The sequence below is a fragment of the Alternaria conjuncta genome, assembly GCF_024043145.1.
Source record: "Alternaria conjuncta strain BMP 0040 chromosome Unknown scaffold_8, whole genome shotgun sequence".
Lineage (NCBI taxonomy): Eukaryota > Fungi > Ascomycota > Dothideomycetes > Pleosporales > Pleosporaceae > Alternaria > Alternaria conjuncta.
In genome coordinates, this window is record NW_026250097.1 from 580,491 (window position 1) to 604,233 (window position 23,743).

Sequence of the window (23,743 nt, forward strand, 5' to 3'; positions counted from 1 at the left end):
ACGGTGGGGTTTCCCACCGGATTGTGTATTCTATCTGACATGGACGCGAGGTCGGCTTTATCGGCGGTCGATTTGGGCCCGCGCTTTTCTTCTTTTGCTTCGTAGCTTGTATGATCCTTCTTTTTATACCATGGTGGGAACTTGCGACGAGGGTAGACATGAACACTATCACGCCATGGCTAGATGTGAGGCTGGCGATCTACCGATATAGATATCAAATGCATAGATGCTACCACAGATGTATCATATTCAAGCTGGAAAACTCGGATGCACCGCAAAAACATGACCATGACGTGCTTGTTGACCCAGGCCGCGAACTCTATATCAAGAACCTGTTGGCTCGACCGGGTACTGCTGCACAACACCCTGACACCTCGCGAAAACTTCACCCTTCATTAAGTCTTCGCCCTGCATATTTCCATACCTCTTTAGTTCCGGGCTCACGATCAATTTGAGTGGCCTTTCATCGGGATGTGGCGACGACAGCAGGTCGCCGCTTCCTGGTGGTAGGATCATCATTACTCTGTATGGTTGCGAGCAGAGTTCCATCCATGTCTTCGCGCAGAGGCGTATAAGAGTCTCTAACGCCTCGGCGTCCTTCGTTTCGAGAACAGCTATCTTAGATAGTACCTGGTGTATTGCACTCAAAAGCGAGGTGACGGTAGCTTCATAGCTGGCTTTCAACTTTTTCTCATCAGGCGTGGTTTCACTTGATGGGTTCATTAGATCGAAAACCGCCCTGGCCACCTCGCAGCGACGGGCTTCAGTTGCCGCAGGTATACTAGGCCACTGTGCAATATCTAGGCTTATGCATTAGTCAAGTATTTTAATTCGGACGAACGAGTGCCCACCTTTGGTATAAATTGGTAACCATACATCATCACAACTCTTTCCTTCCAACCCCAAGATAGCGAACGGAGTACAAAACACGTGCGTGTATAGTAGATTCCACATAGTGTTCTGCAGGATAGCCTTCTTTAACACCCTTGTATTGACTTTGTGGATGCGTAACAGTTGGTCGTTGGAGAATGGCCATTCCACTTCACGGCGCACGTCCCATTCTAGATTCGTGAAGTCTTGTACCTGACTCACTACTGAAAAGAATTGAGTAGAGATGTCACGGTATCGCATCACCTTAACACTTCGAGCTTTCGTGCGCTGTGGGTAGGCCTTGTCGATGAATGCCTGCTTTAACTCCTCGTTTGCTAGACGAAGCTGCACAATCTCGAGGGCATGTTTCTCTACCAGCTCAGCGTTTTGTTTCTTGAGCAATTCTCGAAGTCGTTGTCGTTCCTCGCTGAACTGAGTGGTTTTCGCCCGTACTTCATCGCGCATGCGCAGTCTTTCTTCGTCAGCGTTGGCCTTGACATGTCTGAGATGAGAAAGTTCTTGTCTCTGCTCCACCAGGGTGGTCTGAAGCTGCAAGATCTCTTGCGTGTGCTTCTTGGTCAGTCCGGCTTCCTGTCGTTTGAGGTTCTTCTCATGTCGCTTTTGTTCTTCTCGAAGTTTCTCTCGCTGAGTTTGTAAATCTTCGTGCAACAGCCGTCCTTCTTGTTCCGCATTGAGCTTCAATCGAGCGACATTTGACTGATACTCATTCACTGTCACTTGATGTTTCCCCATCTCTTGCCGCGTTTGTTCGCAATGTTGCTCGTATTCGTTCTTCATCCGCTCGGCAAAGCTAACCTCTAGATCTTTTATGCGAGTTTCGTAGGTGTCTTTCACTTCTCGCAAGTGCGCGTCCCACTTCCAGTGTTCTTCGCTCATCTGGTCTTTAAGAGTGCTAATCTTTTGCTCATACCGCTTTTGCTCCTCCTCTTGACGAGCCGCACCTAATTGTCCTTCGGAAGATGCCTTGGTTGACTTGTTCTCTTTATCCTGTTGCTGTGAACCATCGTGTATTCGGGCCTCGAGATAGCGCTTTTCTTGTTCGTGGATTACAACTTGCTCGCCCAGCATGTCTTGAGCTTTCAACATCTGTTGGTGCTTGCTGTTAACCTCCGTCCTCAGGCTCTCCACCTCGGTCCGACTAGCTCGCAGTGTACTTTTCAACGTGTGAACCTCGATCTTCAAACTATCTAAGAGCCCCGCGTCTGCTCGATAATTGTCCAATGACCGGTGAGCCGCATCAAGTGAATGACAAAGCTCACGATATCGATGCAAAGCCTTGGCAGCCTCTTCTTCTGTTGGTCCATCCAACAGTGACTGTAGCATTGGGAATTCCTCTCCAGCTCTAAGCAAGAGTTCCTCAAATCGAGGTACATCCTGCGGGTTGGATGAGAACTGTCAGTACTTTGTCAGTCTCAATTCTCATGATGTACCATTAGATGAACTCACAACCTCGTCGTGCGGCTCCAACGGACCTTTGTCGCGCTGCAAGACGGCTTTTGTTGGTTTTTTGGGATCAACTTCCTTGGATGTTCCGCCGGATGATACGCGGTTCTTTCGTGAAGTAGCAACTGTTTCGACTTTGGCCGAGGCAGGGGTGGCAAGGCTAATGCTACGGCCCAACTGTCTTGGCTCACCCGACTGATGTGTAGGTGACACTCGTAAGTCGTTTTTGTCTTTCAATCGAGCCTGCCGAAGTACATTCATGACTGATTGCTTGGCTGATGATACACCTGTCTTCGTGCCAGGTGGAAGTGCGTCGGTAAAGCCTCCTTTACTTTAAGCTTGGCGCAAGTGCTTGAGGTTCCACGAAAGTTTGACTCGATGTTTACTCTGCTTAGCTTGATAATTCGCTTCTAGGAGCCTGTCGTACGCCCCCAGGATCGTTGGTACCCTGGTCACGTATACCGTTTGAGCAGATTTCCAAACGTCTGCGACAAATTCCGATTTATTGGAGGCGGAACTTCACAAGACTGAGTGCGATACAGTGGGTCTGCGGAGTAAAAGAATATACCCAGGTAAGCTGGAGCCTTGTGCGTCACGTAACCTTATGGTGGCTTACCGCACTCCTAATTCGGCCTACCCCACGCGAGCCTTCGTAATCGGTCTGTCTCCTATATTCGCAACGTCATGATAGCTTTCCGGAAGCCCCGTTACCTGGTGCGAGTGGCGACTTCGCACCGTGATGCCTCGTAAACGCGTTCCCTACTTAGGCACTTTTGTAAGCTCTCATAACATGGTAATCCTAGAATGAAGCAGATCTCGGAAAGGCTCGCCATACAAATTGGGAGCATCGTCGCCGTTGGCTCCTAACCTCGCGACATCCTCAAAGCCTTACTCTTAGACAAAAGAAAGCATGACTTCCAAGGTTGTCGTGGTCACATCTGATTGGTCGACCATCGTGTGCTGGCCTGCGAGTAAGCCTTGGAGGACGCCTCCGTCCTTCCGGTGGTGCGGAAAGCGGCCCTGGAACACACGTTCCATGCACTAGGGGGCCAGGAAACGCCAAAGCTCGACTTATAGAAAACACCCTGCAAAACACGGCAAACAGTGCATACCTACCTGCGCCTGATATAGGCGCATGTTGTATTGGTATAATTTCCAACTGGTCTTACAAAGCGCAGGCAAGCATAACTCAGAAACCTCCAGTCTAGACACAACAATGTAGAACGGCAAGGTGACATATAGTATAGGTCTAAGGGGTCGTAACGAACTTCAAACAATAGCACCGATATCGTACGCATCAACCTTCTTGTTATCCATGAAGAACATTTGTTACCCCCAAGGACTGCGACGCCGCTGGGGCAGTCTGTTCTGTTTCAGACTGGCTGAAGTTTGCTTCATCAGCCTGTGGAGGTAGTCTACCACCTTTGCGCGTGTGCACTTTCCGATATATAAGATAACCGAGAGCCACTGCTACAATAGCAGCCGCCACACAAACGCCCGCTATGCCACCGGTCGAGAGCCTACGAGTGCCAGAAGGGTCGCCGCTGTTATCATCTGTAGGTACGGCAGTACTTGAGGGCTCGCCAGTCAAACTCGGGGTCTCGGAAGATGCAGGCGATGTTGGAGGAGCGCTTTGCGTCGAAGCAAGGGAGGCTGCTGTTACGGATGTTGACTGCAAGCCATATGTACTCGAAGTCCAGCGCGATCCCTCGGAGTTCTCCGTTGATAATATAGGCCGCTGGGTCTCGTTTTCGATGCTGATGTATACGCCGGACGGGGTGAACATGTTGCTTATTCTGAGGCTGCCGTCTTCTTGTGAATCCAGCCGCCAAAACTGCCCAGTTGTTTCTTGGGTTGCGAAAAATTGTAGGTCGATGATCTGATAATTGGTGACGCCTAGCGCGAAGTCGTCCCCCTTCCCCACTGTATGCAGCCAATAGTATCCTTGAGAGCTGGTCTTTGTTGCAAACCACTGCTGACTGTCATGCCCGGTGACAGGCTCCAATATCACCGAAGCATTTTCCGGGGTAGAAGCAAGTGCACTAGACCAGCCGAGCGACTCAGTCTGCAGTATGAACGTAGTAGACACATCGATGTCAACCATTGTGGCAACCTTGGAAGGCTTAGTATCGAGAGGGACAGTTTCAATCGCGGTGTATAGAAGGCTACACATCAATATATATGAAGATTAAAACCCGAGGTTGTTTCCTGATAATCCCATTACAGCTGCGGCTGGTTCTTTTTTAGCGCCAACGCATGGTGTGCATCGGGAAGCATTCGGGAGCCGCCACAATATTGCCTTGTTGCCTATTTTGACTCAGCCTCGTCCGCAGCATGCTGCGGTCTCTTTCTCGCTTCTGATTACCGGTACAGGATACCATTGTATGGCGCATTCACCTAGTGGATAATACTTGGCTGATCTTCCGCTGCGATAAGTCAGGCTGTGGGTACCTAGGTAGCCGAAGAACAAAGCGCAAAACAGTCACATGAATTCATTCAAACAGCATGATCATGGTTTATCATGCATCCAGTTATGGATAGACTACCGCGCCACGCGATAGTTTGTGGTGCTTCCACCAAATAGAAGCCTCCAAAGAGCCGCCGATTAACTCCAAGACCAACTTCAGCGTAGCATTATAACGTACGGGCTGTTGCTGCCATTCTTCCACTGTGAAGCCGACTTTATCATAGCGGATATCCAACACACATGCGATGTCCAAATCTGAGAAGAAGTTAGTGACCAATGACATGGAGGTCTAAGCGGATCGACCGACCTTCCTTGGCATTCTGGTAACGTCGAGGCCGCTGATCTTCATCATCGGAGTTTCTGAAGATCTCCAATTGCGTCTTGCCAGCACTCAGATCCCTTAGTGTAAGCTGAAATGACACCTCCTCTTTACGCGGCTGATCCGACAGGACTAGGTCACCCTTATTGAGTAGCCATGTGAGTTGAGATTGCGCGTACGTGGCTCCATGGATCTGGGTCATATCCTTTTCTACGTGGAACGTATTTGAGTAGAGTTGGTCGAAGCAAACCGCGTAGTTGTGTCGGCAAACATCGGTCTTTCTCAAGTTCGGTATCGCATCTTTCTCGATACCACACACCACTGCTCCTCGAACCACTGCTGTCCAGGACTCCTTCGGCTGTCGGTAGCTCATCTGCATCTCTTCCTCGGTGATCGTCTCCTTGAGGCGATGTTTTAGGTACTCAGACGCCCCAAAACCACCCACAAGAAACAAGTGCTACACGAAGAGTCAGTATTGAGGATCAGTCGCTGGTGGATCGCTAGGCAGATACCTTTGGACGACTGCCTCTTTCTTCGATGCGATCAACATGTTCCCAGATGAGCTCAACTATCTGTTTGATGCAGGAGTCGAAAAAGCCTCGCATTGTCGATCTACAAATCATAATAAGCAGTGATGATATCAGGAGGCACTAAACATACTGTGGAATGGTAATTAGGCCCTTGTTTACTTTACCAAAAATGTCAAGGTTCTCCAACTCCCCTCGTAGGCTGAATCGAACATCAGGTGTTGAGAATGCAAACTGCTTCTTGACATCGTCAAACGCTTGCATGAGTTCTCTCATGGCGGGAGTTTCGGAGGCGTGATTTGCGTTTTTGTCGATGTCCAGATTTGGGTCGAGCTTTAGATATTCCTCCTCTCCAAGCAGCATTCTCAGCCACTTTTTGAACTCAAGGTTGATGAAAATGGATCCGCAGCGACTGCCTGGTATAGTAATTAGGCTCTGCATGGCCTCAGACTCAGTCTTACAAACCTGTGGGCTTGCCAATCTGCTCCAATTCGAGAGTTGGCGATCGTTGCGTAACTCGATATGAAACAACATCCTACATCCAAGATTAACCGACCATTGAAACAGCGCCAGGTACAAAAGTGTCATAGAAGGCTTACAACAGTACCGCCACCTGCGTCGCAGAGAATGAAGTAGTCCTTAGACTTTTGACGCCGTTAGTTACGGATACCTCCAATCGGAATTGACGCTTACTTGGAGGAATTCTTCTTCTTTTTCGTCACGATACCACCGCGCAGTGTAAAGCGCAGCTGCCTCGGGCTCTGTCACAAACATGATTGGCCTCAGCTTTGGAAAGTTGTCCTTATTAAACCCAGCTTTCGTGAGAGCTCTGTATGTGGAGTTCATAGCCATATAAGACCACTTCTAAAGCTTCGTCAATAGATTTTCACGCCGAGAGATCTGTGGACATACTGTGGGTATTGTGACAACAATATCCGTCGTTGTGTGTTTGGCGAACACGTTATTCTCGTCTACTCGCACTTCCATTTGCACGTAAGCAAACAATTTCTCGAGGTAGTCTGTCACAATCTCCTCCGGGCTCTTGTGAGAATACGGCGGTAGGTCGTTCTGGCCTTTGCTCAACATCATCTCGTCAAAGTTCAGATTCTTCATGCCGTCCAGAACCTGTAAAGTCATGTCAAGTTCCCCTAATAGATCTTCCACGCCAAGCTCCAACTTAGTGTGAATCATTGTCACTGCATCTGCGCTCAGACTCTTACCCCATTGCTGCTCCCCGGCCTGACTTGAACGCGAGTAAGAGATCACGCTTGGAACCTTCTCCTCGTTGTCCATCTGCGGACCCCATTGCTCAATTACATCGATTTCCTCGAGAGAGCATTCTGCACCTGAAGGTGTAGCCCACGCAATGCCTATATGCATCCCTTATTTTAGGACTAGCACGTCGTACGAGACGAAACAATGTTCACTCACCACTGAATGTCGTGCCATAGTCTATTCCCAAAACCAGTCGTAGTTCCTGAGGTTCCTGTAAAATCTTTTCCTCGCCTGCTGGAACAGTGGCATCAATCGGCCCATGACCTTTCCCAGACCCTGTACTGATAGGTGCTTCCAGTTCTGCCTCCTCGGTCTGCTCTAGTGCAGATACATTCTCGAAGTGGTAAATTTTGTTCATTGGGAAAGGTTATGCAATGGTATTCTCAGGCGGTCGTGGCTTCGTTGAGACTTCGAAGATCTGGATCTGATCCTCACTTTCCCATTGGATAGTGGTTCCTGTCTTGGATGGTGAAGTAGAACTCTAGACATACTAGAGCATAGAGTAAACGGTAGGGCGAAGACGACGTCAGCCGAAAGCACGCATCATAACTGGGTAGTCAACGGTTGGCACGTCGTTCAGAATTTGCCACACCCATAGCACACAGCCGTGTGCGTCCGTGCTCATGTGGTGTGACAGCGATTTCAAGTATGCGCCGGATTTGGAAGTAATTGACGAGTGAGCTGAAGAGGTCTCGTGTTCGTATGCATGAAGCTCATAAGCGAGGCAAGGCGTGGGACCAACAGCTTCGCACGCTTACCGCCACCTTACTGCGCCTGCGAGAATAGAGTGCGGTTTTGGACTCAGACTAGGGTCTGATCTTTCGAGATTGGTTGGGGCTGGTCTGTTAGATGCGGTATGACAAAACGCTTTCCTAGGCAGAAGCGATATGCGTGGCATTAGGAGTCTCTATAGGCATGCGCAGAATGCGAATGACGGCTGAGACACCTTTTCCCACACTTGATGCGGGGGTCGCAACGTCTCAACCCGAGGGTCAACAACTCTGCTCATAATTACTTGCAAATCGCATGTACCGGTGATACCAACCACCACTAGTGAGCGCTAGCTTTCGAAACCTTCAACACTGCATCTGCGAGTTCATCACGGGTTGTATGCATGGGTCGTCAGGTTGATTTCGACAAATTAGTTATACCTCGGCATCGTACCGGATTCAGAAGAAGCTGATACTTCCTTGAGATTGGTAAGCACTGAGACAATTAGTTGAAAATGACAAAACAGTAATTTGGGTACTATGTAGTTGCCCAACGAGCTCATGAAGAGATGTCGGTCATGTCCTCGACCAAAGGCGGCAAGATGTTAGTATCACGGAGGAAGCCCGTGCAAAAGTCTGAGAACGTCCAAACGTCGCCAAAATCTGTTCTCAGCAACCTTGCATCCGTCAATGAGCCGATACGGCGTGGATCGTTCAGCTCTCATCTGGAAAAACCTAACGGTGGAAAGCGCGAAGCTATCAAGGCATCATGGAAAGAGAGTAAATTTCACAAACTCAAAACTAAGATGACCTCCGAAAGGAAGACAAAGACTGAGAAAATCGAGTCTCTAGAAAAGCAAAATGAGAGCACCGAATTGACGACTGCTCTTGACACTCCGAGTACGCCGCAGCCGGAGTCTTCATTAGCGGAGGCGTTACCCACTAGCAATAGCAATGAACCCACTGCTGACTTGGAAGCTCCCGAGCTAAGTACCACTGTTTCACCAACACATTTGCCCGATACCTCATCCGAAGTGTCAATCATCTCGCTCGTTGCCGGTCTCGATCAGTCAACGAGGTTTTTGGATGATGGGGGCGATAGCCAGGAAACGGATTTTGCCATTTCCTCACACAACCCACCCCTGCTGATACATCGTCAGCCTGTCGAGCCGACAACAAGACCTATATTCAGCATTTCCGACACATCAGAGCAGTTGCAACAAATCAGAGCGTTGATCTTGATGCAGGCATATGACTTCCTGACAGAAATGCCTGCTGATACGACCACCATGGACTATGTGGACCAGATACTCCGGGCGTATCGCGTATTGCTGCAGAGGTACAGTTCGAACTCGGACAATCTACAGCAAGCGAAAGATCAACTGAAAGTATACCATAATGTCGAAAAGGAACTCAGGGATACACAGATGGAGTTAAGAGAGACAAAAGGAAGATTACAAGATGCGGAAAAGCAAAAAGGTAGATATGACAGAGAGTCTACTCAGCAGAAGGGACGATCAGCACAATTGGAACGACAGTTGAGGACGCAGCTGTCTAAAGACAAAGCACAGTGGCTATCTGAACGTAAAACCCTCTTGGACGATCATGAGGGGCTAATGATGTCGTATAGCCAACAGATACAGAACCTGCAGAAAGAGAAACAAGATCTCTATCAACATACAACACTAACGCAGCGAGAACACGACCAACGCTATCTCCGTTTACGAAACGAGAAGAATGCCACGATTACGGACTTGAAACAACAGATCGATCTTCTGACAGATGGAATTACACGCGCAAAGAAATCTGCGGAAGAGCAACTGAGCGTGCAGAAGGCCACGCTCAAAGCAGAGCATGAGCATGATCTACTCATGCATGACGAGGATGTCAAAAAACTCCGGAGGGAATTGCATATGCAAAAGAGCAGTCTCACCAAGGCGCATACACAAGAATTACAGCAACTGCAGGAAAGATCTCAGAGTGAGAAGGTGGAGCTTGATAAGAAGCACGATGAGGAAATGGCACGATTGCGATCTCAGCGCGAAGAGCTGAAAGTGGCGCTTGTTGTGAGAGACCATTTCAAGGGCTTGAAAGATCGTGAGCTTACTGCGCGATACAAACGAATCTCCACTGAGATCGAAAACTTTGCAAGCATGGAGTGGAACACTCGATGCGAAGCCAACTGGCCCCTCTCAGAGGCACAGCTTATGCGGCTTCATCCGAAAAATACAAGAAGACTGAAGCAGCAGATAGTTCAGCACTCCATGTGGGTACTTCTGTATGAGCATATTTTCAGTCTACCATTCAAGGTATTTGGGAAGGAAGGCGTGAGGATGAACAATGACTGGACCAGTATCTACGATTTGGGTAAGTCTGGTATAGTCGCTCAGATGATGTGAGACTAATTATTGCAGATGTGTCCTCACTAGAGTGGCCCACGATATCTTCAGAAATTGAAAAACAGCGGTACGAGACTGCTCGTTCACTGCTTACGGCCATTGAAGCACCTGGTCAAGGATCGACGGAACACCAAGAGCTACGTACTGCATACAGCGAAACAATCTCAACATTGGTTACGATCATCTCACAGGCTATCGAAAGGGTTGCATCGCTGAACGAGAGAGACCTGAAGTTACTTGATGCTCTTGTGAACCTCAGTGGGAGGACTTGGCTGGAATGCTGTTCTCAGAGATACAGACTCATCATGCAGCTGCCTATAGCTGAGGGCAATATTCTCAATCTGCCCCGCAAAGAAGCCCAGGCACTGACACTGGTTGTCAGTCCGGAACTAAAGCGGTACGGCAGCTCTCAAGGCGAGCAGCTTCACGGCGGCGAGCCGATCACCGGCTGGAAAGGACTTACCGTATCGTATCCAGCATGATAACAGGTGCGTTGGCAGAAGCCACGAAGCGGGGTCGATAGGACGAGAATATTGAAACTCAGCCTTGCATATGCGCTAGTGTATACGTTGCTTCTCCGGTGAGCGCATGCATCAACCAGTGCATATAAGCCTACATGCAGGCTGCCACCTAGTCAGAGGCTCAGGTGGCGCTCATGAGATTTTGCACATGCGATTCCAAATGAGTGGTGGCTAATTCTGGTGAACAAGGCTGAGATCATGCCCAGGTGAGCATGATGTGGGGCTCCTGTGGGCACTCTCACCCTTACCCTTTACTGGTCCTCGTCACTTCACACCGTAGCTTTTCAAGCTTGAAGCATTGATTTTGACTAGAGCCACTTGTTGGACGTGATCAGATCAGAGATCAGGAAGGCGCTTGGGCTGTTTCAACGGAAGTGGTACGTATTGGCTATGCCTCTTGATTGGCCGAAAGATTTTTTGACAAGTACAGCAAAGGCTTCGGAGATGGGGTTACGAGATAGCTTCAGAGCCGTCGTGAAACCGAAACGGGAGCCAGTCAATGCACCCAGACCACGAGTCAATGTACCAGCACCTCCGACCATTGAAAAGGGTGCATCTTCCCCGTTGCCACTAGCAAAACCCGTGTTACAGCGTCCGACCACAATAAGGCCCTCGAAACCCGCACCGCCAAAGCCACGCGTCACTCCTGAAGAAATCCGAGCCCTTAGAGACCTTATCAGGCAACGATATGCGCTTGACATTCAAATATGGGAAAAGAGAAACAACACAGTGTTTCAACGGAGGCTATTGAATGAGAAGATGAAAAAGGCTGATGCAGCTCTGATAGACATCAATAGGTGCCTAGTAGATTGGAATTACCCGGAACGCTTCGAAAGTCGCGAGCAGTACGAGAAATTTCAAGAAATCAAGCACCGGATAGAGACAGGATACAAGAGGAAATGGCAAGACGAACCTCCGTGGGTGCATATGGACACTGGAGGGGATCCAAGCCTGGGGCCCTTTGAGACTGATAGTCGATCGTTGTCTTCAAGACCGCGATGATGGTGAAAGGAAATGGCAACGTAGGCCGGAAACAATTGTAATGATAGTGTTGGTACGACTTGACTTGAAGCGCACAAGGTGCGACTTACCAAAAGACCACCTTATTTCATCTGCAGTTCAGATACATGAAACCTGCGCCGCAGAGCGAAGTAGCTCCAAGTACCCCACCACTGACTGGATATGCCCAATACACTCCGCCGGGTGCCTTACAGGACACAGTCACATATGCAAAGGACAAAGTCCGCAGCTTCACCTGGCACATTTTCCAGCTCACATTAGCATGTGATTGTACTGGTATTGCCTACCCAGATTCGCAGGTTGTGTTACCTCGAGAGGAGTACGGTCGGATTGTTTGTGCTCCAATACCACAGGTCAACTCAACCGCACCTACGCCGCCGGTACGCCGAAACCCCTAATCGGATGCATCGTATACTGAGAACACCGAGGGTCCACTGGTACACATGCATAACTCTGTTCCGAAGAGACAAGTCGAAGGGCCTCCATCATTTCAACACAGTGCCCCCGGATATTGAGGCGACAGAGAACGTGGCCATGCGCATTCTTGTCCGATTCATCTTCTTTCGCAGAGTGTTTTAATAGCGGCTATCGGTGCGACTCCAGTCCGAAGGGCGCCTCTGTTCGTCATTGCTCGTGCAAAGCGCGTCGCGGGGGTTATGCGGGTTGGGGACGATTCGACGGTTCGGCGCGTCGTGTCTTGTGGATAGGGCGTGGTGATCGTGTAGATGGTATATAGAAGCTGGGAGGGCTACACAGCATTGCAGGCAGTGTATATGGCCCGAACTTGCTGGCTGACGGTATGTGAGCAAGTCTGCATGCTCATTGCGCCGGCTGCGAGATTGTGTCTGTGCGCAGGCAACGTCATTCATTTTCTAATCGCATCTGCACAACCTCTTGGCTTTCCACCTCGCATTGCAACATCTATCTCTTCGAATCTTTGCTCCTCGTAAATGCCCATCAGAGCTTCATTCGATTGACCTTACAGCAAGCCGCAAGTCAGATCCACATCGAGCCTGACAAGCATGCAATGCAAATGGATCATGTATCCATGGATGTTTTGAACGAGCGTAGTGTCTTGCTTCGCCTACAGGTGCTATTTTCTCCTCGTAATTCATACACTGCCCTGAAAATAAGAGTTCCTGTTTACCAAGAAGCTATGCTGTTCAATCCCCTACTGTTCACCGCTGTGTGGAGAGCATTGGCCACGATCCAACAAATGGTAGCCATCCACTCTCGATAGTGGAAAGAGGAAGCTATGCATGAAGAGTCTTAACACGTGGATTATTGCACAGTTGGTAATTCTTTCTTTTCAAAGCCGTTCTTGGGCGTTCATAAGAATGTTACTGCCAAATGCTCGCACGCGCCTATTCGACTTTGCAAGACTACGCAGGTGTCTGTACAGTCACTTCCATCAAGGACCAGATCGCGCGCTAGTGCGAAGGTACGGCTCCTCACAGAAAACACACATCTGTCAACATCGCATGTCATTACCGCTATCCAGCGTACATCCGTTCGTCAGTATCGTCAACATCGTTAATCAGTACGCCTTCATCGACGCATGTGGCCAATATACTTACAGGACTAGCACCCAAATAACAAAGCTGTACATACGGCTACGATGGCTCGTAATGGCACACCTTCGATCAAAGTTGTCCTCAAAGGCCTGTTCAGCAAAAGCAAAGCCACGAGTTCTCCACTGCGTCCAGGTGAGCAAGCCCTCCGGATCAAATACTTGTGCTACGAACACGATCGATGGATCGTTGAGAGGGGTCCCTAAACCGAGTGCGCGCTCTATCTAGGAATCGCCGATCTATAATCTTCAGATTAGGAGTCTGCGTAGTGAAGGTTGCTGACTGTCGCTGATAAGATCCAGGTAACCCTATCAACGCTGGCCCTAATAACGACGCCAGGGGTACATTCGCTCAGCCTGCAACCACGCAACCATCAAGGCTTTCGCAGCCAGTTCAGCCTGACACAAGTTCCGCGCAGAGTACCTCTTCTTCTCTCATGCCGACACCGGGCTCTCAGCTTGGTCCCAGCGCAGTCATGCCGTTGTACGAGCAGATCAAAGAACGTGGCCACTACCTCTGGGGCGATGCCTATTACTCTGTTCTTACGAATATCGTTCCTGGACGAAAAGACCGACGGCTCCACAAATTCCAGTACCACACACGTACCGGGATAGACTGCGTGCGTCGCGATCATACTTTCGCGGAAGCTCGTCTTGTACGCTATGAAGTCCAACTAGACGGCCGTCGGGACAAGGGGGACGTCTTGAGAGCATGTCTGGGACAGAACGTCGAGGATGCAGTTGAGAAACTGGCGACTCTTCTAGGAGTATTGGTATCGTGTTCAACCAGTAAGATGCCGGATAAGTAGTAACGAAGGTTCTCAGCGAAACTAACGGTAAGGCAGGGAAAAGAGCGGCAGTAGGCTACGGATGGTCATTTGAAGGAAAACAGATCGGGACATTCGCTGAGTTCAGAGAACTTGAGGAAGAAGAGTTCGCTTTGAAGACGTGAATTTGAAGGGCTTGATGAACGAGCCTGGGTTCACGAGCAGGAATGTAGGAACGGCGTCGCCCTCTATCGCACAAGCCAATTACATCAAGTATAAAATCGTCGTCAGCTCGTTTGCCTTGCAATTACGTCGATGTACAAATGCGTGCCATCGACTACTCATGTCACCACAAATGACTCTCCGAGTGACGCAGGGGAAAGATCCAACAATGAGCAAAGAGATTGTACGACTTCTCGCTGATTGGCGGCACCTTGTTGCGGCGTTACATCAGGTCGTGTTAGCGATGGGCCTTCGACACCTCTGCAAACGCCATCTATCCTGGCAAGACGCTTTTGGAAGCGCTTCAACACCGTTCCCCATAGATGCCGTCATTCTACCGTATGGACACCCAAGTCTGTGGTAAGCATCTACCACCGCGTGCCCAAGGTCGAGCTCGTGGACTCACCGTGGTCAGGTGTCTTGCCGTTGGATCTCTTGCCGCTCTCTTACCCTGAGATTCCGCGGAGAGTAGCGCCTTTACCTGTTTGACAGTGTGTACTGGGCCCGAACTGCTGATCCTGGCCGGCCATATAGACCTTCAACTAGACTTCTTCCTCTCGCTCTTGACTACCTCACCTTCACCAACTCCCTATTAACACCCCACGCAGCATTTGACCTTCGGTCTTCAACCTTCGACCTGGACCAACTATCGACGCTCCTTTACGACGGTTTTTGGCTTCAACCTATCGAAATCTTGCCAAAACTAGCTCCATCTTTTCAGCGCCAACATCCAAGTGATCATCATGCCCGTCCTCATGAATTCACACCATGACCTAGAAGATGGTGAGCTAGTACGTCAGACGTCAGCGATGAACATTACCGAACCGCCATGGCTGGAGAGCACCGAAAAGGTATATAAGTTAATTGCTACAGCGTGCAAGTGGACTAACATTGTCAGCTCGATAAGGTACAGACCCTGAAAGAGATTTGCCTGGGCAACTGTCGTCTTCTTTACGGCAGCGAACGATTCAAATTCTACGGTAAGAATAGACCCTCATCTCGCTTCTCGACACGGAACCTGATACAACACCAGATATTGTCATTTGCGAGGACGAAGAGACCAAGAAATTCGCCGCCATCTTGACCTGCAACCAAGAAGGCCAAACGAAGCTTTTGCGCACAGAACTCAGCCTTTGTCCAGTCGTGGCGGTTCGTACTCTCGTGGACGGTCTCCAGAAAGATACGGCCAAGCTCTTCTGTACGTCCTCTTCTACCTCAACATCCTCATTCTCATCCTCATCGCTGTCGACAACCTCAACACCCCCGATGCGTTACTAACTTGGACGTGTAGTGAAGTACGCTGTGGGTTCTCAGATACGAGGCCAACAGGGATATACCGATGTGGTAACTGGAAAATTTGCGTTGTGGGACATGGCACACGACAACCGCATCCGCGGTCCCAACGATGATACCCAGGGACTTCTGCGAAGCTGGAGCGACGCACCGGGCGCAGAAGGTCGACCTCCATCCGGTCCTCGCGGCGATGGCTACTACAGCCGGAATAACAAGCGTATGCGACCGGTCGAGCGTCCAGTCGAGCGTCCGGAGAAGCTCATGCCTGAGACGGAAATTGTCGACCTTGATTACTATGACTAGGACAGTATGGAACCTTGGAGGGGATGGCTGGTTATTGGGAGATCGAGAGGAGAAGAGCACAGCTTGGGATCTAGTTCGACCTCGTCGTCAGGGCCATGGTGTGACAGGGTTCCGAGGCCGACCCATCTTCACCTGGGATGAGCTTGAGTTCCGGTGCGGTCCTGTTCCTAGCGTAGATGATTGGCGGTTTTTGAGACCACATCAGAATTTTCTTTACGCTGGATGGTATGCCTTTCAGAGCCTTGTGGTACGATGTGAACGTGGAGGAAAAAATGAGATGAATCTGAGGATGTTTGAGTCGATCGACGCGTGTGCACGTGAGATGGAGTTTGGCTGGGTCAAAGCGCCCGCGTCATGACGTACCACACTCCCCTATGCCACCTGCTTTGCTAATGGCTATGTCGCTTGAACCAGCCTCCACGCCATGAACAGCCCTTCCAAACGACGGAAGAAGAACGATGGCTCCGGAAAGCCGGTACGAAGTTTAGACTACTTTTTCGCGAAGCAGACGGCTAAAGCAACAGCCAAAGATGCGCCGACGAACGCAGGCCCGAGCGAGCCGCCTGTGGAAGAAGACAGCACAGGGCTGACCGACGAGGAGCTCGCGCGCAAACTCCAGGAGCAATGGGACAAGGAAGACCAACAACAGGCGCAAAACCAGGAACCGGTGAGCTCGAATGAGCTGTACGAAGAGCCCCAGAAGGCCAACACGAAAGATGCAGCGCAAGATGCAGATGGGCAGGTTGGAGTGTCAGCATTGCCAACGCGCGAACCGGCTCTAGCAAACACGCCATCGGAAGAACCTACCCTGAAGAAGAACACCCTGTCTCTTCAGTCGACCGCGTCCGAAGAAGATGTGATCACAGCGAACATACCCTTCGACCAGAGCCCTCTCGAATTCGACCCTTCGGAATACATACCAGAGTTACAAAAGCATTGGGTGATCGACGGAGGGCACGCGACATACGCGCTGTTGACAAGATGTTTCATCCTAGTTAACAGTACGACGAGTCGCATTAAGATTGTCGACACTCTGGGCAACCTCATTCGGACGATCATCGAAAGCGACCCTAGCAGCTTACTCCCGGCGGTATGGCTCGCGACGAACGCAATATCGCCCCCATACATCGATCTGGAGCTTGGGTTGGGAGGCTCAGCCATCTCGAAAGCGCTTAAGAAAGTTTGCGGACTGGATAATGCGGGCTTGAAAGTCTTGAACGCTAAATATGGCGACGCCGGAGATGTGGCGTTCGAGGCAAAGAAGAAGCAAAGCTTCACCCTGCGCAAACCGAAGCCTCTGACAATCCGGAGTGTCTTTGACTCGCTGGTCAAGATTGCCAACAGCAAAGGCCATGGCAGTGTAGAGAATAAGCAGAGGATTGTTGAGAGACTGGTACAAGATGCGCGAGGTGCTGAGGAGAGCCGATACATCGTACGCACGCTTGTGCAACACCTGCGGATTGGAGCTGTCAAAACAACAATGCTCATCGCGCTATCACGAGCCTTTATGCTGTCGAAACCGTCAGGTGCCGAATTCGAGATCCGCGATCGGAAGGACCTGGCGAAACTGAAGAAGGAGGAGCTCGCGGAGATCTACAGCAGGAATGAGGAGATCGTGAAGGCATGTTTCGCTCGACGACCGAACTACAACGACCTTATACCCGTACTTCTCGAGATTGGTGTTTGCGACGAACTACTTGTGCGCTGTGGGCTGTCGCTACACATCCCTCTCAGGCCCATGTTAGGCAGCATCACGCGAGATATGGGCGAGATGCTCACCAAATTACAAGGACGAGACTTCGCCTGCGAGTACAAATATGACGGACAAAGAGCTCAGGTACATTGCGACGACAAGGGCAAAGTTACGATCTTCTCGCGCCATCTGGAAGTGATGACCGACAAGTATCCGGATCTGGTAGCACTGGTGCCCAAGATACGTGGCGAGGGTGTCTCGAGTTTCATCCTCGAAGGCGAGGTGGTTGCTGTTGATCGCGAGAGTGGAGATCTCAAGACCTTCCAAACACTTGCGAATCGTGCGAGAAAAGATGTTGTTATCGGCGCGGTGACGATCGATGTCTGCCTGTTTGCATTCGACCTAATGTACCTGAACGGCGAGGAACTGCTCAACAGGCCTTTCAGAGAGCGGCGATCGCTATTGAAAAGTTTGTTTGTTGAGATACCACACCATTTCACCTGGGTCAAGAGTCTAGATGCTACGTCCGCCGACGTAGAAGCAGTTCAATCCTTCTTCCAAAGCGCCCTGGACATCAAATGCGAAGGCATAATGGTCAAGATCTTAGACAACCTACCCAACCCCGACCTCCTCGCGGAAACCGACGAAGCCATCGAAAAGACGCCTTCCCTCCCACCAACGCCAAAGAAGAAAAAGCCCGCTAAATCAAAAACGAAGACGAAAGCTACGGACACTGAAAAAGACGAACCAAAGACATCCGGCCGCCGCAAAGCCCTCCTCTCGACCTACGAGCCGGACAAACGCCTAGACAGCTGGCTCAAAGTAAAGAAGGACTACAGCACCACCTCCGAAACTCTCGACCTGATCCCCATCGCCGCATTCCACGGCTCTGGCCGAAAAGCAGCATGGTGGTCACCTATACTTCTCGCCATCCGCAACGCAGAAACCGGCCAACTGGAAGCCGTTACAAAATGCATGTCCGGCTTCACGGACGCGTTCTACAAAGCGAACCGCGCAAAGTACGATCCAGACGATCCAGATTCCACAACCGTACTAGCTGGGAAACCGCATTACGTGGAGTACAATGGTGGGGCGGGAACGCCCGCTGTTTGGTTTGAGCCGCAAGAGGTGTGGGAGGTAGCTTTTGCAGATCTGACGTTGAGCCCGACGTATACGGCTGCGATTGGGTTGGTCAATGAGGACAGGGGGTTGAGTACTAGGTTTCCTAGGTTCCTGAAAGTAAGAGAAGACAAGAGCATCGACGAAGCTACTGAGGCAGAGGAACTGGCCAGTTTGTATCGGAAACAAGAGGCCAAGGCACCTAAGAAAGATGAGACTGTCAGAGAGGTTGAGGATGAAGACGTGGAGTAAGGGATGGCATGGCACAGTAATGGTTAGATACCCTGGAGACAACGTCATCACTTGAAATAATCGTAGTAAAGAAGTCTTTGATTGAATGTATCCTCCGAAACTACCATTTTGGTCTCTCCTTCAGTATCCTGCAGCGCTGATACTTCAGCCTGCGAAACCCCAAACATCATATCCGATTCCTTCAAAGAGATGGAGATAGGAAAATCGTTATCCTCCTCGAACGTGGGGCATCTGCTCGTGCGCACCGCATCTCAGCACTGTCGCGTGTGAGCGACACACGTGCGACATGCCGGCTTGCTCTTCCTCCGCCGTATTGTTGGCACGACCTTGGAGCGGTCGCTCGGGTTCGGCGCGAAGAGCGGCGGTGCGCGTCGCATCCACGTCCTTGTGGGTTTAGAAACCGTGGACCTTGATGGTCTTGCCATCAAGGCCCAGGCCCTCCTTCTTGTCGGTCAAGAAGTCTTGAACATCCTTGCGCTGGTCTCCTTGCAACTGGATCACCTCTCCCATCTCGGTGTCTGCGACGACGGTGCCATTGCAGGCGAACTTCTTCTTGATGACTTTGAGAATCTTCTTCTGGTCGAACTTCTTGGGCAGTCCTTGGACGGTGGTCAGAGTCTTACGACCATTACGCTCTGTTGGGGGTTGACGTCAGCCTTGCGCGATTTCTTGAAACATGGGGAAAGAGGGGAAGGGACAGCGCGCCGATGTCGCACACAAGCGCATTTCGGGGAGAAAGAAGACAGAGGGTATACGTACGCTGAATACGAATATGGATGTAGTTCTGCTGAGTGGACTTTACTTCTCCTCCAGCATCATCAGCCTCCGCGAACGGATCGAAGGACTTGAGATTCTGGATGTCCGTGGTCATGAAATCGACTGGTGGCGCTCTGCGGGTGCTGAAAGGGTGCGGTAGGGCAGGCGGTTGTCGTGTCGCGGGAAGTGGAGAGTGCGCGTGTGTGAGGAAGGTCGCAAGTAGTTGGGTGGAGCGTGGAGGGTATTAATCGGCCAAGAGGGAAGGGTGGCGAGGGGACCATCTGGGGGAGCCCGCAGGCGGTCTAAGCCCCGCTGCCAAGGCACAAGGCCCGAAACAGTCATCAGCGCTGCTGAGTGTCCTAGGGACATCCTTCATTCACCACTCCTCGCATTCGCTTGTCCACGTGTGAAATGCTCAGCTGCGTTGCCGCAAATCCCGCGTTCTGGTTACTGGTCAAAGACATGACTATCTTCGCGACATGACGTTTCCCTTATCTTGTGTCACTATCTCATCACGCACGCGCACGCGCACTGTGACTCGCCTCAACAAAAGCGCATAGTCCATCAAGAGGCTTTGGGCATCATTACTAGTCAAAGTGCAGAAGTCTCATCCACGACTCATGAGCATGTTGGGAGTGGCTCGCTGACTTTCGCGAAGCTTCCACTGGCGTGTGGATGAACCATCGGTTTCAGATCGAGATCGATGTCATCTGGATCAGTACTACGATATCATCCGCTGGCAGTACTGGAAGCATGAAGTCCCGAAGCAAGTCATAAGTGACGATAAGCAAGATGTTCAGTGGTGTTTTCAAAGCCTCATTCGCCGTCAGCCGGCCTGAGAGCCACACACATACTGTTACTCGTCCACCTGTTTCGTATGCTCTTCGATACCGTTCGCAACTCCAAACTATCCATCCAACATGCAACAACGCGAGTGTATCTGTTTGCCTATCTAATATCCCTTCTCACTGTCCGTGGTATTCATTTGCGTCCATGCCAGCCATCCGTCGATCTGGCAGGCTCCTCTTGTCCACCAAGCTAATTGCCAGCTCACTCCAAAACTCTGGCGGAAAACCTCGTCCATGTGCGTCCTCGCCTTGTGCTCTCATCCACTCTCCGGTAGCCTTGTAAGTATAGAAGTCGACCATCATCTTCCGAGCTTTGCAGGGCCCTTCAGTGCCGGCGTAGACGATCCATACATGCTCGCTTGATGGGATCTCAGCGCTTTCTGTTGCCTTAACGAGAATAGCATCCAGGGCAGAGTCTTTGGCCTTCGCGTCTTTGACAAGGTGGGCAATGGTGTAGAGCTTGCACAGAAGGGCGTACTCGTCGTGTTCAGCATCGGATGCATCATTACGTTTACTTGGAATGCGACCGGTATAGATGAGCTGGAAGTATAGAGCAAACGCGCGAGGGTTGATTTCAGGCAGATCAAATGACTTTTGGTCAGCGTCGTTAGAAAAGAAGTCCTTGAAGTAGGTTGACCGGGCAGTGAGGAGATCAGAGTGGATACTGAAGGTTCGCGCACGCTCGTCCTGGCCGACGTGGATGGTGAGGAGATCACATCCGAAGCTACTGTTGTTAGTTCTATACATGAGGAATTGAGGGGGGAGTACCTACTTGATTGCCTGGTCTTCGACGACGCGAATATCCGGTACTCTCAACATCTGCTGATCGGCACGAGCAGATTCACTATCCACGGTCGCTCCATGTCCGAACAGACTTCCCTTGCGCGAGGTGCTAGCCTGACCTAGATTGCCAAAGAGTCCACCTCCGGTATCAGGCTTGGAATGAGATGAGCTGCCGAACCCAAAGAGTGGACGAGCATTTGTGCTACTCGGCGGTGGCGGCTCGGTATATCCGCCGAATAGGTTCCGGTTGGATAGAGCACCAAACAGCCCGCCAGGAATCGGCTGCCCAGTTGCTTGAGCAGCAGCGACTTGAGAAGCAGCCCTACCGCCAGTCCAGTCACAAGTACTGGAACCGCCGAATAAGCCACCAGGAACCTGCTGCCCGGCGGGCGCGGTGAGCCCAGAGCAAAACTCAGAACCCATCACCCTAGATTCTCCTGGAATCGGTGTGTCGCTAGGAACGCTTCCGGGCTGACTGAACAAGGTAGTGGGGTTTGTCTCCGAGCGCTTCTGTATATTCTCTGATGTATTATCCATAGTGCAAAAGGGTGTGTTGGTCTCGTTGCTTTGGTTAGCTGTTGTGAAAAAATCTGCGTGGTTGCAAATCTGTGACCGGTGCGAAGGGCGGATCGTTACGGAAGGATTTGTAAGTGAAGCATACAAACTCAATACAATATCGCCAGGACTTTAGGCAGACAGTTTGATCGCGGCTATGACGTAGTCTTTGTTTCCTTTCACGACGCAAACGCAGCTACTGGCCCACTAGGTCTAAGTTAGCGACAACGTAGAGATATCTCGCTCCTGATCGCATGAACTCTGAGGGAAGAAGTTACTGATATATGCAAACAAGCCGGTATGATCTCATCTCACATGAAGGTGGGACAGGTTCAACAGCAGCGGAAAGCGTGACAGAGCTCAGGCGGTAGATCGTGTGTGACATGAGGTAGCCTGGTGGTATACAACGTCGTTCTCTACAAACGTGAACACCCAAATAGACACCGAGTGTCCTCTGGCTGTATGATAACACCTTCTCTTACTCCGATAACAGCCATATTGTTTCTGGCTTGTACCTTGATCAACCAAAACTACCCAGCAGCGAACCCATATCGACCTTTTTGTCGTTACGTACCCTCCTTTTGCCGCCATCTGGTGGAGGTTCGTATTCACCAGCACGCTTGTTTGGTCGCTTGGCTTGTTGCTTCCGTATGAACCACGCGACGTCGTCATCTCGTAAACTCTTGCTCCCTTGAGCATACTGAAAGGAGAGGGATCGGTATGCCTTGCAGCCATCAGTAGTAGCGTCTCGTGATGTTTCGGAAGAGGATACAAAAGATGCTTCGTACAGTTGCTGCACGATGGTATTTCTCCTTAGACCGGAACTACTCCATTCGCTAAGAAGGGCCGAAGCTGAATGTATGCCCCAGCCTTCCCCACACTCTGCGGGATCGGGTAACTGTGGACTGTGGATTCCAACTAGCTTTAGACCCGGAAAGGACGAGATGAACTCCAAGAGCGGTTTTTTCGGAAGCCTGATGTAGTTGTTGATGACAAGTACCCGCAGACTCCTCATTGCACCACTTTCGCCAACACTTCGTCCCCAGTCGCGCATCATTTGAAGTGACAGTACTGCGTTCTGCCGGCTTCTTCCAACCTCTAATGTGAGAACTGCGAGCGTCTCGATCTTGTTAAGGGCAACAAGTTGGTCAATTGTTATATCGGACACCCGGATACACAGAAAAGTCAGCGTGCGGGCATCGAGCTTGGCCAATCGGTCGACGACAGAGGGTAGGAGACCCCCAGGATTGTCCTGGACTCTGAACCTAGAGTGACGATCGATGTCTTCCGGGAAAGCTTTCTGGAAGAGACTCCATGTACGGAAGGACAGTGTGTCGTTGTACTTGATGTGTTCGTATAAGCGGCTAGCATATGACCATCCGAGCCATTGCAGAGCTTCAACTTCCATATTGTCAACATTCCAGACGCAAGCACGGAGTGCCATTGCTTGCAGAGTATCGCATCCTCCAGCTTGCCGGCGGTATTTCGATGGGTCCACCCTTCTACCACGAGAATGGCTTGTCCATGTGGGTACCATTGAACGGACAGAAGCCGTCGTACTTTCCCTAAAGACCAGTCCCGATGACGGGTCAAAGCTCTCCATGATTGCTTGACTGGTGAAGCGAGCGGGTACGGCTAGACTGTTGGCCGAGACTCGGAGTATGCTGACACCTCATATGAGGAAGAAATTCGAACAGGTCTGTAGACAATGCCGGGATAAACTTAGCAAATGAGAAAATCTGGCGTCAATGTAGGCTCCAGGGTGATCAATTCTTTCCTTGATTGGGGCGGTGAGTTGGGTCAATAACACCTAATGAGCGATACGTTGTAGGCGTGTTCAACAATTGCCTGCAGACCGACAGATGCGAGCTGGAGGCGCCTACTGTCTTTACTGCGGTAGCTGTGTTGCGCATGTCGCGTGTGGAAGGAATGTACGCGACGCGACGGCAGGGGCACCTCGGAACCCACATTTAGGGTTAGCGCTAATCTCTGATTCGTTCCTTCCCCCAA

At 50.7% G+C, this 23,743-nt stretch overlaps 7 protein-coding genes across 7 annotated transcripts; 2 read left to right on the forward strand and 5 right to left on the reverse strand.

Moving 5' to 3' along the window:
• Positions 1-977: 977 nt before the first annotated feature.
• Positions 978-2,595, reverse strand: J4E85_005991 (uncharacterized protein; the record flags this gene model as incomplete). The annotated part of the gene is made up of 3 exons (XM_051470232.1): positions 978-1,061; positions 1,093-2,283; positions 2,338-2,595. 3 exons carry the CDS (start codon positions 2,593-2,595, stop codon positions 978-980), a joined length of 1,533 nt encoding a protein of 510 aa, XP_051325720.1.
• A 2,472-nt stretch (positions 2,596-5,067) lies between these two features.
• J4E85_005992 (uncharacterized protein) lies at positions 5,068-7,280 on the reverse strand (the record flags this gene model as incomplete). Its single annotated transcript, XM_051470233.1, has 6 exons — positions 5,068-5,577; positions 5,633-5,732; positions 5,781-6,112; positions 6,341-6,511; positions 6,560-7,029; positions 7,079-7,280. 6 exons carry the CDS (start codon positions 7,278-7,280, stop codon positions 5,068-5,070), a joined length of 1,785 nt encoding a protein of 594 aa, XP_051325721.1.
• A 930-nt stretch (positions 7,281-8,210) lies between these two features.
• J4E85_005993 (uncharacterized protein) lies at positions 8,211-10,513 on the forward strand (the record flags this gene model as incomplete). Its single annotated transcript, XM_051470234.1, has 2 exons — positions 8,211-9,999; positions 10,047-10,513. The coding sequence occupies 2 exons, from the start codon at positions 8,211-8,213 to the stop codon at positions 10,511-10,513; spliced, it is 2,256 nt and encodes a 751-aa protein (XP_051325722.1).
• A 4,427-nt stretch (positions 10,514-14,940) lies between these two features.
• J4E85_005994 (uncharacterized protein) lies at positions 14,941-15,727 on the forward strand (the record flags this gene model as incomplete). The annotated part of the gene is made up of 4 exons (XM_051470235.1): positions 14,941-14,982; positions 15,045-15,111; positions 15,165-15,329; positions 15,423-15,727. 4 exons carry the CDS (start codon positions 14,941-14,943, stop codon positions 15,725-15,727), a joined length of 579 nt encoding a protein of 192 aa, XP_051325723.1.
• A 3,457-nt stretch (positions 15,728-19,184) lies between these two features.
• SUI1_2 (Eukaryotic translation initiation factor eIF-1) lies at positions 19,185-19,662 on the reverse strand (the record flags this gene model as incomplete). The annotated part of the gene is made up of 2 exons (XM_051470236.1): positions 19,185-19,426; positions 19,551-19,662. The coding sequence occupies 2 exons, from the start codon at positions 19,660-19,662 to the stop codon at positions 19,185-19,187; spliced, it is 354 nt and encodes a 117-aa protein (XP_051325724.1).
• Positions 19,663-20,512: 850 nt separating this feature from the next.
• Positions 20,513-21,715, reverse strand: J4E85_005996 (uncharacterized protein; the record flags this gene model as incomplete). The annotated part of the gene is made up of 2 exons (XM_051470237.1): positions 20,513-21,119; positions 21,168-21,715. The coding sequence occupies 2 exons, from the start codon at positions 21,713-21,715 to the stop codon at positions 20,513-20,515; spliced, it is 1,155 nt and encodes a 384-aa protein (XP_051325725.1).
• A 538-nt stretch (positions 21,716-22,253) lies between these two features.
• J4E85_005997 (uncharacterized protein) lies at positions 22,254-23,177 on the reverse strand (the record flags this gene model as incomplete). Its single annotated transcript, XM_051470238.1, is given in 2 exon segments — positions 22,254-22,289; positions 22,308-23,177. 2 exon segments carry the CDS (start codon positions 23,175-23,177, stop codon positions 22,254-22,256), a joined length of 906 nt encoding a protein of 301 aa, XP_051325726.1.
• Between the last annotated feature and the right edge of the window lie 566 nt (positions 23,178-23,743).